Consider the following 15,250-nt stretch of genomic DNA (forward strand, 5'->3'; position numbering starts at 1 on the left):
TATAACCTCCTCCACTGTGCAACTGCAGAGATTTTTTTTTTTTTTTTTTTTAACATGTATAGAATCTCTTCGTAGCCTTCCATCTATGATGTAAAGCAGAGGTAATTGTTTTTTGTCAAGGTATAGTCAATGTCCAGACTCCAGATAAAATAATAAGAATAAAAATAAGTAAATAAAAATTTGGGGGTCCGTTCAAAAACATCTGGCGGTCTGGATTTGGCACATGGTCCACTATTGACTACCCTAGTGTAAATGCTGAGCCTCTCTTCACGTCCTCTAAAGCACCCCATAACATCACACCTACTCACCATATCCTGTACCCAAGTTCTATGCAAGCCACTTTTTACTGATAGGACCATGTAACTCCTTCATCAGCACTTGTCTTTGCAATTTCTTATGTGTCATCTCTTATATCTAGAACAATGGTTTCCAACCTTTGTACACACAAGATCACTTTTTGAATTTAAGTGCAACCCAGGATCTACCCTGCCCCTTCCCTGAGGTCCCATCCTGCTCACTCCATCCCCCTATCACTCGCTTTCCCCCATCCTCCCTCATTTTCACCAAGCTGGGGTTAGGGTTCGGGAGGGGGTGCAGGCTCAGGGCTGGGGCTGAGGGGTTTGGAGTGTGTGTGGGAGGGGACTCTGGGCTGAGCCTGGGGCAGGGGGGGTGTGGGCTCTGGGAGGGAGTTTGGGTGCAAGAGGAGGCTCCAGGCTGGGTCAGAATATTGGGGTACAGGAGGGGGTATGGAGTTCTGGCTCTGGGAGGGGGTTCAGAGCTGGGGTGTGTGGTTGGGGTGTGGAAGGGGGTTCAGGGTGCACGAGGGGGTATGGGTTGTGGGCTCCCACTGGGCAACACTTACCTTGGGTGGCTTCTGGTCGCCTGTACAGCAGGGCTAAGGCAGGCTCCCTGCCTGCCCCTGCCCAACACTGCTCCCAGAAGCGGCCAGCACTCCCCTGCAGCCCCTGGTGGGGGGCACTTGGCTCTGCATGCTGCTCCTGCCTGCAAGCATGGACCCCACAGCTCCCATTGGCTACAGTTCCCCGTTCCCAGCCAATGGGAGCTGCAGGGGCGGTGCTTGCAAGCAGGAGCATCCTGTGTGGAGACCTGTGTCCCTGTCCCTCCTCTCCCCCCAGGGCTGTGGGAGTGTGCTGGCCGCTTCCGGGAGCGGTGTGGGACCAGGGCAGGCAGGGAGCCTGCCTTAGCTCTTCTGCGCTGCCGGACTTTTAGTGGCCGGAGATCATAATCGACTGGTAGAGGCTCCAGGATCAACCAGTCGATCGCAATCTATGGGTTGGTGACCACTGATCTAGAACATTCTCCCTCCTGAAGTTCATCAAGATCATTCCCTGTCTGCACAAGTTCTGAAAAACTCAACTATTCGGTGAAGCTTCCTTCTACAGTGACTTGTGTTCCACACTGATTCACTCTTTAGGTTTTGTCTACCCTGGAAGATGACATCCTGTTACTGTGTACGTGTGTGCAAATATTAGACATGTCAGCCATAAGTGTAGTTAAGGACTGCTGTGCTGAAAGTCATATTCACTGACATAATTTTAAAAACAACTGTCCTTGTCTGTATGCTGAGCGTTAAGATTGTGTGTTTGTGTTTAAAATCATTTTATAACCATTTTACTGCTCAGATCAGGTCTCCATTTAAAACTTTTGCCAGTATAATAATGTTGTTTAAGGGTGTGATGTTTGTTTGTTTGTTTGTTTGTTTGTTTGTTTGTTTGTTTGTTTGTTTGTTTGTTTGTTTGTTTGTTTGTTTGTTTGTTTGTTTGTTTGTTTGTTTGTTTGTTTGTTTGTTTGTTTGTTTGTTTGTTTGTTTGTTTGTTTGTTTGTTTGTTTGTTTTTTAAATAACACTTCTATACTGGCAAAAAAGTGCTTTGGACAGTATAGTTTATTTCATTTGGGCAAATGTACTCTTTTGCCAGTATAAGCTGCATGTGTGCAAGGAGGATAGATGGTATAAGCTGCATTTCTACTTTTTTAGTGTAGACTAGGCACTAGTGTAGGCCCTTACTGTTTGCTTGCACCTCTAGTTGCTATCCTTGTTCTGTGGGGAAGGGAATCTTGTTTTCCTAGTACAGGTGATGGATTGTGGAGTGCTGTGTGCAGCTTTTGGCGCTATGTTAAAGGTTGAGAATAACCTGCATTGTAGTGATGCTGGATGTGTCGTGTCCGTTTTATCAAAACAAGCTTTACTATTCTTGGAATACAGCCAAACCTTTTAATTGATCAGCAATGTTAAATATTTTCCTGTTTATTCTCCTTGCCAGAGAAAAAACAGTAAAAGTCAACACTTTATTTTATGTTTTATGTTATGTCATTTTATGTTATGTTATTTTTGGAACTGTTTCCAGCTTTATTACCAACATGGTTCCCCTCACCCATGATTTTGTTAAACTTCAGATTTGGCTTTACAGCTGTGTAACTGTAATTACAAGGCAATGCCAACTTAAAAAAAAAAAAAGAGAGAGAAAATATGCCTAGAAAAAGTCTTAAACGGTGAGGGAAAATTTTAAGTAGACACTTGTTTACTTTATTTCTGTCTTAAAAACAAACTAAAAATACTGTTGGCAAGAAATTTTGAGGAAAGTGGCTGTTAGTAAAGGAAATGTGAATTTGTCTAATTTGAATGATTTTAAAGTACTTAGTTTAATGTTTGTCAGTTGTGCAAATTAAAAAACAAAGACTTAGGAAGTAATTTAAAATGTTAAAACATGATCTCAACAATTTAAACATTTAAGATTTATACTTCAGTAAAGTACAGTGTTCTTATATAAAGCTTTTTTTCTTTATATTTAATAACATAGTGGTTCTAATGAGAGATGGCAAATGTCAGTCACAAGGGCTACTGTAAACTCTCTGGCCCCATCTTACAGTTGGAAACTGACCCATTGCTGACAACTCCTGTCAACAATAGGTGCCCTTTAACCAGTGCTGAAAATGGTGTAATAGCTAGTATAAATAGGGCAAAATTGTTTTCAGCACAGTTGCAGAAAGGCTGACTGATGAAAAAACAATTTATAGTACTGGTTCAAGAGAAACCATTGCTGACAGTGGCTGGCAGCTAGGGAGCGATCTCCTGGTGCAGACAGCTTTTTAGACATAATCTGTAATGAACTGGGGTTTTGTGAAGCTGGCATCCTTTCCTGATTTCTTTTAACAGTAAAATGTTTTCAGTAATTAATACTAGATATATTTTGCCCTCATTATGTTCTTGGGGTTTCTTACCTTCTATTACATTTTAGGCTGCTATACTCTTCTTTTTTTGGTGGCATCTGGATTTAATTAATGGACACTGCTTAACCTAGTGTTTGTTCAGGTTGTGCAGTGAAGGCGATGCAAGATTTGGAATACTGTGATCTCCTACAGCTCCAACGTTAGAAGGATCAACATTCCCCCTTATTACTGTATAGCAGCTTTGCTGGTGCCCTAGAGGTTTTATGTTCTCTTATATTTCTTTTAAATTTTAATCACTTTAAAGTTTGTACAAAATTGTCCATGAAGAATATGTTACAGAGAATTACAGCAAAAATGTTGTATATTTAGTACAATAGTGTCACAAAAGCACTTTCGCTGGGATTTGAAACTCAACACAAATCCTGATGTCTATGCAGTGCATGCTATGATTCATACTCTTACATTGATAATGGCCAGTATGTTATATAATATATGCTTTGCTTCTGTCTATCACATAATTGTTTGCTTATATTCTTTTATTCTTGATGCTGTGCTTATAGGAAAAAGACGTTCTCAAGCATATGGTATTTTTTATGGCATTTAGTTTAATATTTTACAATAAACATTGAAAGTTATTAATAGGTAGCTTAAAGTTACCATTAAAAATATTTTCTTTCCTTCTTCCAAAAATAGATAATATACTTAAGAGAATCACCCGAAGATGTGTACAGGCTCTTATTGGCTGGAAACGTATCTTATCTTCCTTTCAGGTAAATATAAAAATGTTAGAATTCTGTGTGTCATGATCACTGAACGGTGTTCAGAGGCACTGAGTTTGGGTCGCTTGCCTATGGCTGCTGCACATCTCAACATATTTGGCAGTCTCTGATGAAAACAAGGTCAGATAGTGGAGTGACAGGGATATTGCAGGTCAGTACTGAAGTGTGCTGGCAAACGTACAGTATATGAGGAAGCTTACATAACTATTTACTTTCATTAGCTTTTTTCCCCTTTGAATTCACACTAAAAAGAGAGATTGGAACAGTTAATGATAACGAATTCTAAATTAATACCATTAGTCACCCAGTCTGAATTCTCTTAAACTCATACTAAAATATCTATTTATATAAATACTTTGTGGTGACTGCAATAATTTTGACACATCTTTTCTGTCACTTGCTGAACACACTCCCCTAAAATAAATGCTTTATTATGTAGTACTTTTTTGTGTAAAATGAAATTTTTACCAATGAGGAAACATCTAAAAATAAATAAATAAAAATAAAAAGGTTGCTTCATGGTTGCTTCACCTCTGAGGGGATATAATTTTAGGTATTCCAGACTACAGACTTCTTGTTGCCACTCTGTTTTTATCCAGTAGATAAACAAGGTTGATAGGTCCTGACCATGAACAATTTTGTAAAGTTCTCCTAAGAACTAAAACAGTAAGGCTTTCAAAAGTTAGATAAAACTATCCAATAATCAAACAGGCTTTCATAAAATGCAGGAAGTTAAAGGGAGAACCAAAAAACTCCAGTTTACTATCTAGACATGTAGATTTATAGTGTGATCCGTTCACTCCTGACTCTAAAAGCAAGTGAGCATTTCTTATCAGAGCAACTGTCTCATGTCTTTCTCCCTTTCTTGGGAGCATCAAGATTTTTTGTAATGTCTTGGTTTTCTGGCATGCTCCCTTTCCCTTATCAACAGTAGTAGGCCTTTGGGAGCTGTTTTTGCCTGTTTTCAGAGTTCCAATAAATGACAGTAATAGGACTCTTCTTGAGGAATAACTCTCTACCAAACTCTTCTCTCTCTCCTCCCCACCCTTTTTTTACTGTGGTTTTTGCCCTCCCAGCAGATCATGCATCTGTTTCTGGGAGTAACTTGTTAGAGTGCATAGAGTAAATTCAGTGTTTATGAAAGTTGTTCGATAGACTTGGTGACATTGAATAGTGACATTATTTATCCATAAAATATGTCTTACACAAGCAGTGGAACCAGTGCAAGGTTCTCCAAGCTATGACAATGTGCACTGGGATTGAGAGGCGTTCAGCCTTCATACCTATTGAATCCTCCATGCGTCAGAGGCTGTCAAGAAGAGTGGTGATGTCAGTTGTGATTAGTATTGCAGAGAAACTTGTAGAAGGGGCCACCTAATCCTTTTTTTTTTTTTGGTCTCATCCTCTGGTCACCTAAGATAGGTTTTACTATAGTTACATAGTGCTACAGATACATATGGTGACTTAAAGCCCTATAGAAAGACCAGGTCCTTGGTCTGAGGTGCTTCCAATCTAAATTGGATGACAGTGAAAAACAGACTGTGCTGGGGATGAGCGCATAGAAAAAAAGCAATTGCAGTAGACAAATGGTAATGTATTATATTTCAAGGGAAGTTGATCATGTTCGTTTTTAGAATTTATTTTAATATGTTTTTTTTAAATCTCTCTATTCTAATACCTTATTTAGAACATCTAAACAGAGTTTAGTGATGGAAAAATGAGTTAATTCACACCACTGACTTTTATTGTTTGTTTATATTGCAGTAGTACCTAGAGGCCTTAACCGTGGTCCCATGGTGTTAGGTACACACACGTGTATGACAAAAATGGACCTTGCCCCAAAAAGCTTATAACCTAAGCTGCAAAGAGATTTGGAGGAGTGTGAGGTTGTTTATCATGTAAGAGGGGGACCTTCCACAAGGGTAAAGGTGGTATGATGAGAAGCATAACGTTTGAGACTAAAGAGATCATTTAGGGAGAAAGGAATGAGGAGGACATGAGGGGGAATGAGAGGAGGTGAGTTCTGGCAGCAGCATAGCTATGTACAGCCTTTGGGATGAAATCCAGGCCCCATTAAAGTAAAGACAAAACTCCCACTGAGCTCTGTGGGACCAGGAGTTTGCCCAGGGTTTTCAAGCCTGATGCAACTAGGAGGAGGAAGTCACTGAAGAGAATTATGAGTTGAGATGGTGCTTTAGGGTCCTGTTGTTTTTAGATTATGTCCATGCTGACTATTCATTAGCCAGTGAGAGAGGAATTGCTTTTTGCAATCAGATGAGTTACTTATGGTCTTTCATAATAGAGGAATTTATATTAAAGTCTTAGAGAAATTCTCTGTATCCTATTGTCAGTTTCCTGAATGAGTTCCTTTTCTTTCTATTACTTCCCTTTCCCCTTCCTCCCCCTTTCACACTAACTCATTAGAGGAGGGGAGAGTGCAGAGAGAGTAGATGCAGCCAGATCTCTGAAATTCTCACTTTTTTGTCATTTTTAGTCAGAACATTATAACAAAGTGTCTCTTGTTACACATTTAAAAAAACCCTAAACCAGACACTACTTCACTCTAATGCCTCAAACAGCACAGTTGCTGGTGAGAGTAGTGGGTGATAAATCTGTAGCAACAATGAGGGATAGACATGACCATAGAGAGTGCTAGGGTGAAGAGAGACTTTAAATCAGTGACACTCCAAATATGTAATCCCATAGTGCAGCATGAAGTGGACAATTTAAAGTGCTTCTTTCCATGCTCTGACAGCAATGGAGGAGAGAGGGGAGGAAGTGTTGTGTGCCACTATAAATTGCCATTGACAGTATAATTGCTGGCTTTCTAAAATGTTTTAAACCCAACAGTTATTCTACTAAAATATATAATCCAGAAATTCAGAGACTTTTTTTTTTTTTTTAATACAATAGGGAATAGGGTTTTCCTACCTTAGATCAGTTCTAAGTTCGTGGTTTCATCAGTTTCATTGAGTCATTTCTTTCTCAGTAACTGACATAGTACCAAGAACATTCTATTCCTACATTAAGATGATTTAAGAAGAATGGCAGGAAAAAGAGCTATAATGAAAACCAGACTGTTATTTTTAAGCATAGTCCAGCTAAATATTTGAAAGCTCTAAGTATAGGAAAATTCTCTTTTAAATATTACTATAGCTATTTCTTTAATCTTTTGGTTAGAAAAGTTAAACTGCCATATATGTAATTACTTAAATAGGGAATGTTGGTGTTAGAAGTAATTTGAGTCTTATCCAGCCACATGTGCAGTGTTTTTGTCAGATTCCAAAAATCTTACAGTACACAAGGAATCACAGTATACAAACTATTTTCTAAAAAACTTTTATTTTCAAACAAGATAAACATCTTTCAGGAAGTGGTGTTGTCCAAATTCACTAAACTTTGCCAAAGTCTTTTATTCCCAACAAAAACTGAAAGTGGCAGTTCTGTTGAAAAAAAGGTGGCTAAAATAAACTTAATGTTGGATCGTCTAAGTGTTTTAACATAAGATACCAGTAAAGCAATAAAAAATAAGTTAAAACTTAAATCAATAAACTTCAAGATTGGAAAACAGTAGAGTATTTTAAAGTAACTAATAATCAAATCTTTTTACTGCGTGCTCTTGAGAAAATAACATTTTAATTCATTTAGTCTTGGATCTGCATGAGGGAACTCCTGCGGTTTTGCTTATGAAACTAGAAATGCTGTCGGCTGTCAAAATTGATTTCACATGTTTGTGTTACAGGGATGCTTCATTTGGTACTTGCAGTTTTCATCTAACATTGCTTGACAGCTTTCATGCAATAAATAAGGTAAGAAAAATAATTTTTTTTTTGTTTTATTTTTGTCAGCTAATTATAATACAGCCAAAATTTGCTCATGAAACTAAGGGCCTAATTATTAGACCTTCGTCACAGCAATGTGTCTGACTCTGCCTAGTCTATATATCTTGTATAGTAATTGAGCTCCTGTGACTGATATCTGGGGAATCCAATGAGCATGTCTAGGTGGGGTCTGGCACCCTAATATAGAGCAAGTTCTTCCCTGGATGGGAGTTACCTAGGGAAAATCTTAGCAGGAGCCATGGAGTCAGATGGGCAAAGCTGTTCAGGCCAGTCATTTTACCTCTAACATCCTGATATTAATGTGGAAATTGGTAAGTTGTTGGACCAAACAGCCCTCCATGACTGGTCTTCCAAACAGTCAGCATAGTTAATATTATAAAGGGGTTGTGTGTAACTTAATGATAACTGTAGGAAGGAGCCTGCATTACTCCGTGGCCTTATTATTTCAACATTTGTTTCTGAACTTGAAAGACAAAATACTTGAATCAGGTAACTGGTTGCCAGGCCCCTTCATTCCTTCTGCACCACTAATTTAGTCATCCAAGGGTTTATTGCAACTCTGAATATATCTACACTGGGGGGGCAGGGAGAAGAAGTTGTGGCAGCGATCCTCAGAACCCTGGTCAGCTGACTCGGGCTCGTGGTATAGGGCTAAAAATAGCAGTATAGGTATTCCCGCTCGGGTTCTGAAACCTGTCAGAGGGATTTTATTTAGGGACCAAGCTGCAGCCCCAGCAGGACTGTCTGCATTGCTATTTTTAGTCCATAGAACAAGCCTGGTGAGCCTGAATTAGTTGACTGGGGTTCTGAGACTTGTTGCCATGAATGATTCTGTGGCCTGGTTCTGGTTTTATTTTTAAGTGAAATCAGAAAAGAGTGGGCTTGCTTATTTATCCTTAATTGTATTGATGTGTATATATAACATGGATACAGGAATGGAGGGATTTGTTTTGGACCAAGACTGAATGCTAAATATTTTCCACAACTCCAGCATTTTCACAAGTGTTAAAATGTTTATGAATTCAATTGAGTTCAGTCCAATTAATGGAGTTAGTATAATGAGGAAATGTTACTCTGGCACAGTGGTGAAAAAGAGATCACAGAATCATAGGACTGAAAGGAACCTTGAGAGTCCAGTATAAGGGGTATACAGAAATTTAAAATGGTGATGCATTTTGTCTTTTGATGAAAGTTCTTTTTGTTAAAAGTTGTATTGTGGATTTTAGGCTTTGCGATATGGCTTCCTGGATTTCAGTGCTTTTGATGTAAATGAATATGAGCATTATGAGGTAAGTGTGTGGCCTGGGGATAAACACTGAACCGTGACTTAGAAAACCTGGGGTCTATTCCTGTCCTGCTGGGTTACCTGAGGCAAGTTATTTCCCCTCTGTGCCTCAGTTACCCCATTTTTAAAATAGGAATAATGATATTTATGTTCTTTTGAGATGCTAAAGTGTATTGAGATCTACTGATGGATTATAAGCACTAGATGGTGGTAGTGTTACTATAAATGCTAAGACAGTTTTTTTGTGATATGCACTGTTGCTTTTGTTGCTGTCAGTTCCATTTCTGCTTTTAAAAGAGCTATTACCATACATCTTTATTTAAGGATCTAAGAGAGCAAGACAGGTAATTTAAGCTTAAACACGGGGGAGTTAGAAGGCTGCATTTGTGACTGTAGGCTCAAGAGATGAAAGAGCATAGGAAGTAAAGTGGAGTTAAGGTATCTGGAAAGAGGTAGTTAGTTAAAGATACTTTTTTTTTTTTCCACATCTGATTTTTATCCATTGTAGGATGATGATAAACTTCAGTTCCAACGTCACTTCTCATAGGCAGGATCTGCTCTTGGAGAAGTTAATGAGCAACTTGAACAAATTCAAGTATAGCTAATCACTAGACCAGTTGGCATTCATTTAAAAGAAACTTACGTGGGAAGTAATAGAGAGATGACAGAAGTGCAGCACCATTATCCCTTTAAAAAAAGTAATAATTGATCTTGGGAATTCCAAACCCATGAAATTCACCTCAGTTTATGGGAAATTCCTTGTGTGTAACTGTACAGCTAAAGTACTACAAGACTTGGATAAATATACTCTTTTAAAGGCAAAGCAGCACGGCATCTATACAGAAAACTCAGGACTTGTTGGAGTTGCATGAAGTAATTACTAATATAGTAGATAAAGGTGAAATGGGACAATTTACAAAAGCTTTTTAAAAAAAAAAAATCCAAGTGTGGCTCTATTTTGGGGGGACTTAATTGCATCACTTGAAGTTTGTTTTAGAAAGAAAAACGCTGGAGAGGTTGAGAGCATTTGGCATTTTATTGATGAAGCAAAGGGCAGACTAGAAAGGTGCTTACACCGACAGGGCTTGTATTTGGCTTTGTACTTTTGAAGCAAATATAGCAGGGGTGGGCAAACATTTTGGCCCAAGGGCCACATCTGGGTATGGAAAATGTATGGCGGGCCATGAATGCTCACAAAATTGGGGTTGGGGTGCAGGAGGGAGTGAGGGCTCTGGCTGGGGGTGTGGGCTCTGGGGTGGGGTCAGAAATGAGGGGTTCAGGGAGCAGGAGGGTGCTGTGGGCTGGGGCAGGGTGTTGGGGGGTGAGGGCTCCAGCTGGGGGTGCAGGCTCTGGGGTGGGGCTGGGGTTGAGGGGTTTGGGGTGCAGGAGGGTGCTCTGGACTGGGATCTAGGGGTTCAGAGGGTGGGAGAGCGATCAGGGCTGGGGCAGGGGATTGGGGCGTGGTGGGGCTTGAGGGGTGCAGGCTCCGGGTTGCACTTACCTCAAGCAGCTCCCGGAAGCAGCGGCATGTCCCCCTTCTGGGTCCTACCCGGGGGCACGGCCAGGCGGCTCTGCGTGCTGCCCTGTTCACAGGTGCCGCCCCCGCAGCTCCCATTGACCGCAGTTCCTGGCCAATGGGATCTGTGGGGGCAGCGCGTGGAGGCCCCTGGCTGCCCCTAAACATAGAAGCTGGAGAGGGGACATGTTGCTGCTTCTGGGAGCCACAGCAGGCATGCGTGGAGTGGCCACCGATCTCGCTCCCCGGCAGGAGCGGGGAAGCCCCAGAGCCCACTCCCCAGCGGGAACTCGAGGATTAAATCGGCTGGCGGGCTGGATGTGGCCTGCGGGCCGTAGTTTGCCCACTCCTGAAATATAGGGATAATGGTAAATCATGCATTTTCTCTTAACAGAAAGCAGAAAATGGGGATTTTAACTGGATAATACCAAACAAATTCATTGCCTTCAGTGGACCTCATTCAAGAAGTAAAACTGAAAATGGTATGCTTTGGGGACACAAACCCATATGCTACTACTATGTATTTGATTGATTGTTATGAGTAACAGCAACTTTATCATTTTAAAAAAAATTGTTCCTCCAATGGTATGTTTTTCTTAGCTTTTTGGGGGGTGGGGTGGGGAGGAGGAACACTTGGCGATAAAAAAGCTCAAGACTTCCTTTAGCTCTATTTGAATTAGACTGTTTAAAAATTCACTGACTGAAAATGGAATTTTTCTATTGGACATAACTTTAAAATAAGGTATTTTACATGTTGTTTGTTTTTTCATTTGGATGTGCAATTTTCATGACTAGTTCCTTTGTTTCTACCTACAGGTTATCCCCACCATGCTCCTGAGGCCTATTTCCCATATTTCAGAAGACACAAGGTTACTACCATAATACGTCTTAACAGAAAAATGTATGATGCCAAACGATTTGCAGATGCTGGTTTTGAGCATTATGACCTCTTCTTTGCTGATGGAAGCATACCTAGTGATACTATAGTCAAAACATTCCTAAATATTTGTGAAAATGCTGAAGGTGTTATAGCAGTTCATTGCAAAGGTATGTTATGTGCACAGTTCATATTACAAGGTGGAGTTGATAGTAAAGCCTATAGTTAAGTTTACCTGACACTTTGCATCATAAGCCCTTATTTCCAATTGATTATAAGTTAGCCAAACTGTAACCATTTTGGCTCATGTTCTCTGCTTCAGCTGATTTTGTTGGTTTGTTTTGGCAAATCTTTTCAGCTGCTTATGAGATTTGCAAGCCTATTTTTCCCTGGTGTCAATGTTAACACTTCTTTTTCCAACCATCTCTTTGAAGAGCTTTAGCATCTCCATGCTTTTCAGCAGAAACTATAAATTTGGCAGAGTGTTAGTCCTAAGTGCCATGGAGATGGCTGCTTTTATTTTCTTTAGTAGCTAGCCAAATCTGGCTAAATGATAAGACTTTTAAAATAAACATTTGCACAGATTTAATAAAGCTTTTTAGAGGTTTGCTGACAAAATACCTGAACATTCCATTTGCACTGAACATTCTCTGCTCTACGGAGCTCCTACATAACAACTGCACTGAGCATGTCCCCAGACCCTATTCAGCCTTCTACAAGGTAGACATAGGGTATGTCTACACTACGAAATTAGGTCGAATTTATAGAAGCCGGTTTTATAGATACCGGTTTTATACAGTCGATTGTGTGTGTCCCCACATAAAATGCTCTAAGTGCATGAAGTCGGCGGACCGCGTCCACAGTACCGAGGCTAGCGTCGACTTCCGGAGCATTGCACTGTGGGTAGCTATTCCACAGTTCCCGCAGTCTCCGCCGCCCATTGGAATTCTGGGTTGAGATCCCAATGCCTGATGATGCAAAACAGTGTCGCGGGGGGTTCTGGGTACATGTCGTCAGGCTCCTCCCCCTCCATCAGAGCAACGGCAGACAATCGATTCGCGCCTTTTTACCTGGGTTACCTGTGCAGACAACATACCACGGCAAGCATGGAGCCTGCTCAGCTCAGCTCACCGTCACCATATGTCATCTGGGTGCCGGCAGACGTGGTACTGCATTGCTACACAGCAGCAGCTAATTGCCTTTTGGCAGTAGATGGTGTATTACGACTGGTATCCGTCATCGTCGTATTCCAGTTCGATCAGAGGCACCTGGGCAGACATGCTTTGTCTCCTGGAGACTCAGTCCTGCCGGCAGTCCTGTTGAACCATCTTGACGATGATGGCTAGCAGTCGTAGTACAGTATCTTCTGCCAAGCACCCAGAAGATGCTGAGGGCTATCAGTCATGCTGCACCGTCTGCTGCCAGCTTAAGATGTAAAAAATAGATGGACCAGATTTGTTCTGTATTCATTTGCTTCCCCCTCCCTCTGTGAAATCAACGGCCTGCTAAACCCAGGGTTTTGAGTTAAATCTTTGGGGGGGGCCATTCTGTGTGACAGTTGTTTGTGTTTCTCCCTGATGCACAGCCACCTTTGTTGATTTTAATTCCCTGTACCTGTACGCCATGTCGGCAGTCGCCCCTCCCTCCCTCCGTAAGTTTCGCGCCTTTTTTCAGACCAGACACCATAGCACTGGGATCATGGAGCCCGCTCAGATCACCGAGGCAATTATGAACACTATGAACACCACGCACATTGTCCTGGAGTATATGCAGAGCCAGGACATGCCAAAGCAAAACCAGGACCAGCCGAGGAGGCAATTGCAGCGCGGCGACGAGAGTGATGAGGAAATTGACATGGACATAGACCTCTCACAAAGTACGGGCCCCAGCAATGTGCAAATCATGGTGTTACTGGGGCAGGTTCATGGCGTGGAACGCCGATTCTGGGCCCGGGAAACAAGCACAGACCGGTGGGACTGCATCGTGTTGCAGGTGTGGGGCGATTCCCAGTGGCTGCGAAACTTTCGCATGCGTAAGGGCACTTTCATGGAACTTTGTGACTTGCTTTCCCCTGCCCTGAAGCACCAGAATACCAGGATGAGAGCAGCCCTCACAGTTGAGAAGCGAGTGGCGATAGCCCTGTGGAAGCTTGCAACGCCAGACAGCTACCGGTCAGTTGGGAATCAATTTGGAGTGGGCAAATCTACTGTGGGGGCTGCTGTGATCCAAGTAGCCAACGCAATCAAAGACCTGCTGATATCAAGGGTAGTGACTCTGGGAAACGTGAAGGTCATAGTGGATGGCTTTGCTGCAATGGGATTCCCAAACTGTGGTGGGGCGATAGACGGAACCCATATCCCTATCTTGGCACGGGAGCACCAAGCCACCGAGTACATAAACCGCAAGGGGTACTTTTCAATGCTGCTGCAAGCCCTGGTGGATCACAAGGGACGTTTCACCAACATCAACGTGGGATGGCCGGGAAAGGTACATGATGCTCGCGTCTTCAGGCACTCTGGTCTGTTTCGAAAGCTGGAGGAAGGGACTTTCTTCCCGGACCAGAAAATAACCGTTGGGGATGTTGAAATGCCTATTGTTATCCTTGGGGACCCAGCCTACCCCTTAATGCCATGGCTCATGAAGCCGTACACAGGCAGCCTGGACAGTAGTCAGGACCTGTTTAACTATAGGCTGAGCAAGTGCCGAATGGTGGTGGAATGTGCATTTGGACGTTTAAAAGCGCGCTGGCGTAGCTTACTGACTCGGATAGACCTCAGCGAAACCAATATCCCCATTGTTATTGCTGCTTGCTGTGCACTCCACAATATCTGTGAGAGTAAGGGGGAGACATTTATGGTGGGGTGGGAGGTTGAGGGAAATCGCCTGGCCGCTGATTACGCGCAGCCAGACACCAGGGCGGTTAGAAGAGTACAGCAGGGCGCGGTGCGCATCAGAGAAGCTTTGAAAACCAGTTTTGTGACTGGCCAGGCTACGGTGTGAAACTTCTGTTTGTTTCTCCTTGATGACCCCCCCCCTCCCCCCGGTTCACTCTACTTCCCTGTAAACTAACCACCCTCCCCTCCCGCCTTCGAGCACCGCTTGCAGAGGCAATAAAGTCATTGTTACTTCTCATTCATGCATTCTTCATTAATTCATCAAACAACTAGGGGGATAATTGCCAAGGTAGCCTGGGACGGGTGGGGGAGGAGGGAAGGAAAAGGACACACTGCACTTTAAAACTTTAACACTTATTGAAGGCCAGCCTTCCGATGCTCGGGCAATCATCTGGGGTGGAGTGACTGGGTGGCCGGAGGCCCCCGCACCGTGTTCTTGGGCATCTGGGTGAGGAGGCTATGGAACTTGGGGAGGAGGGCTGTTGGTTACACAGGGGCTGTAGCGGCGGTCTCTGCTCGTGCTGCCTTTCCTGCAGCTCAACCATACGCTGGAGCATATCAGTTTGATGCTCCAGCAGCCGGAGCATTGACTCTTGCCTTCTGTCTGCAAGCTGACGCCACCTATCATCTTCAGCCCGCCACTTGCTTTGTTCAGCCCGCGATTCATCCCGCCACCTCTCCTCTCGTTCATATTGTGCTTTTTTGCACTCTGACATTGACTGCCTCCACGCATTCTGATGTGCTCTTTCAGCGTGGGAGGACATCTGGAGCTCTGTGAACATATCATCCCGAGTCTGCCGTTTTCTCCTTCTAATCTTCGCTAGCCTCTGCGAAGGAGAAACATTTGCAGCTGGTGGAGGAGAAGGG

The 15,250-nt window shown here is 42.6% G+C and overlaps 1 protein-coding gene across 3 annotated transcripts in view; it reads left to right on the plus strand.

Annotated features, from left to right (window-relative positions):
• Nucleotides 1-15,250, plus strand: part of CDC14B (cell division cycle 14B) — a 66,886-nt gene that overhangs the window by 17,966 nt on the left and 33,670 nt on the right. For all 3 annotated transcript variants that reach the window (XR_010561482.1, XM_065406121.1, XM_065406120.1), the window contains exons 5-9: nt 3,884-3,960; nt 7,712-7,778; nt 9,038-9,100; nt 11,007-11,094; nt 11,429-11,659. Coding sequence is in view for 2 of the 3 variants with exons in the window: in XM_065406121.1 (XP_065262193.1) it covers nt 3,884-3,960; nt 7,712-7,778; nt 9,038-9,100; nt 11,007-11,094; nt 11,429-11,659 (526 nt within the window). In the remaining variant the exon portion in view is untranslated. The remainder of the gene's footprint in view (nt 1-3,883; nt 3,961-7,711; nt 7,779-9,037; nt 9,101-11,006; nt 11,095-11,428; nt 11,660-15,250) is intronic.

The sequence above is a fragment of the Emys orbicularis genome, chromosome 6, assembly GCF_028017835.1.
Source record: "Emys orbicularis isolate rEmyOrb1 chromosome 6, rEmyOrb1.hap1, whole genome shotgun sequence".
Lineage (NCBI taxonomy): Eukaryota > Metazoa > Chordata > Testudines > Emydidae > Emys > Emys orbicularis.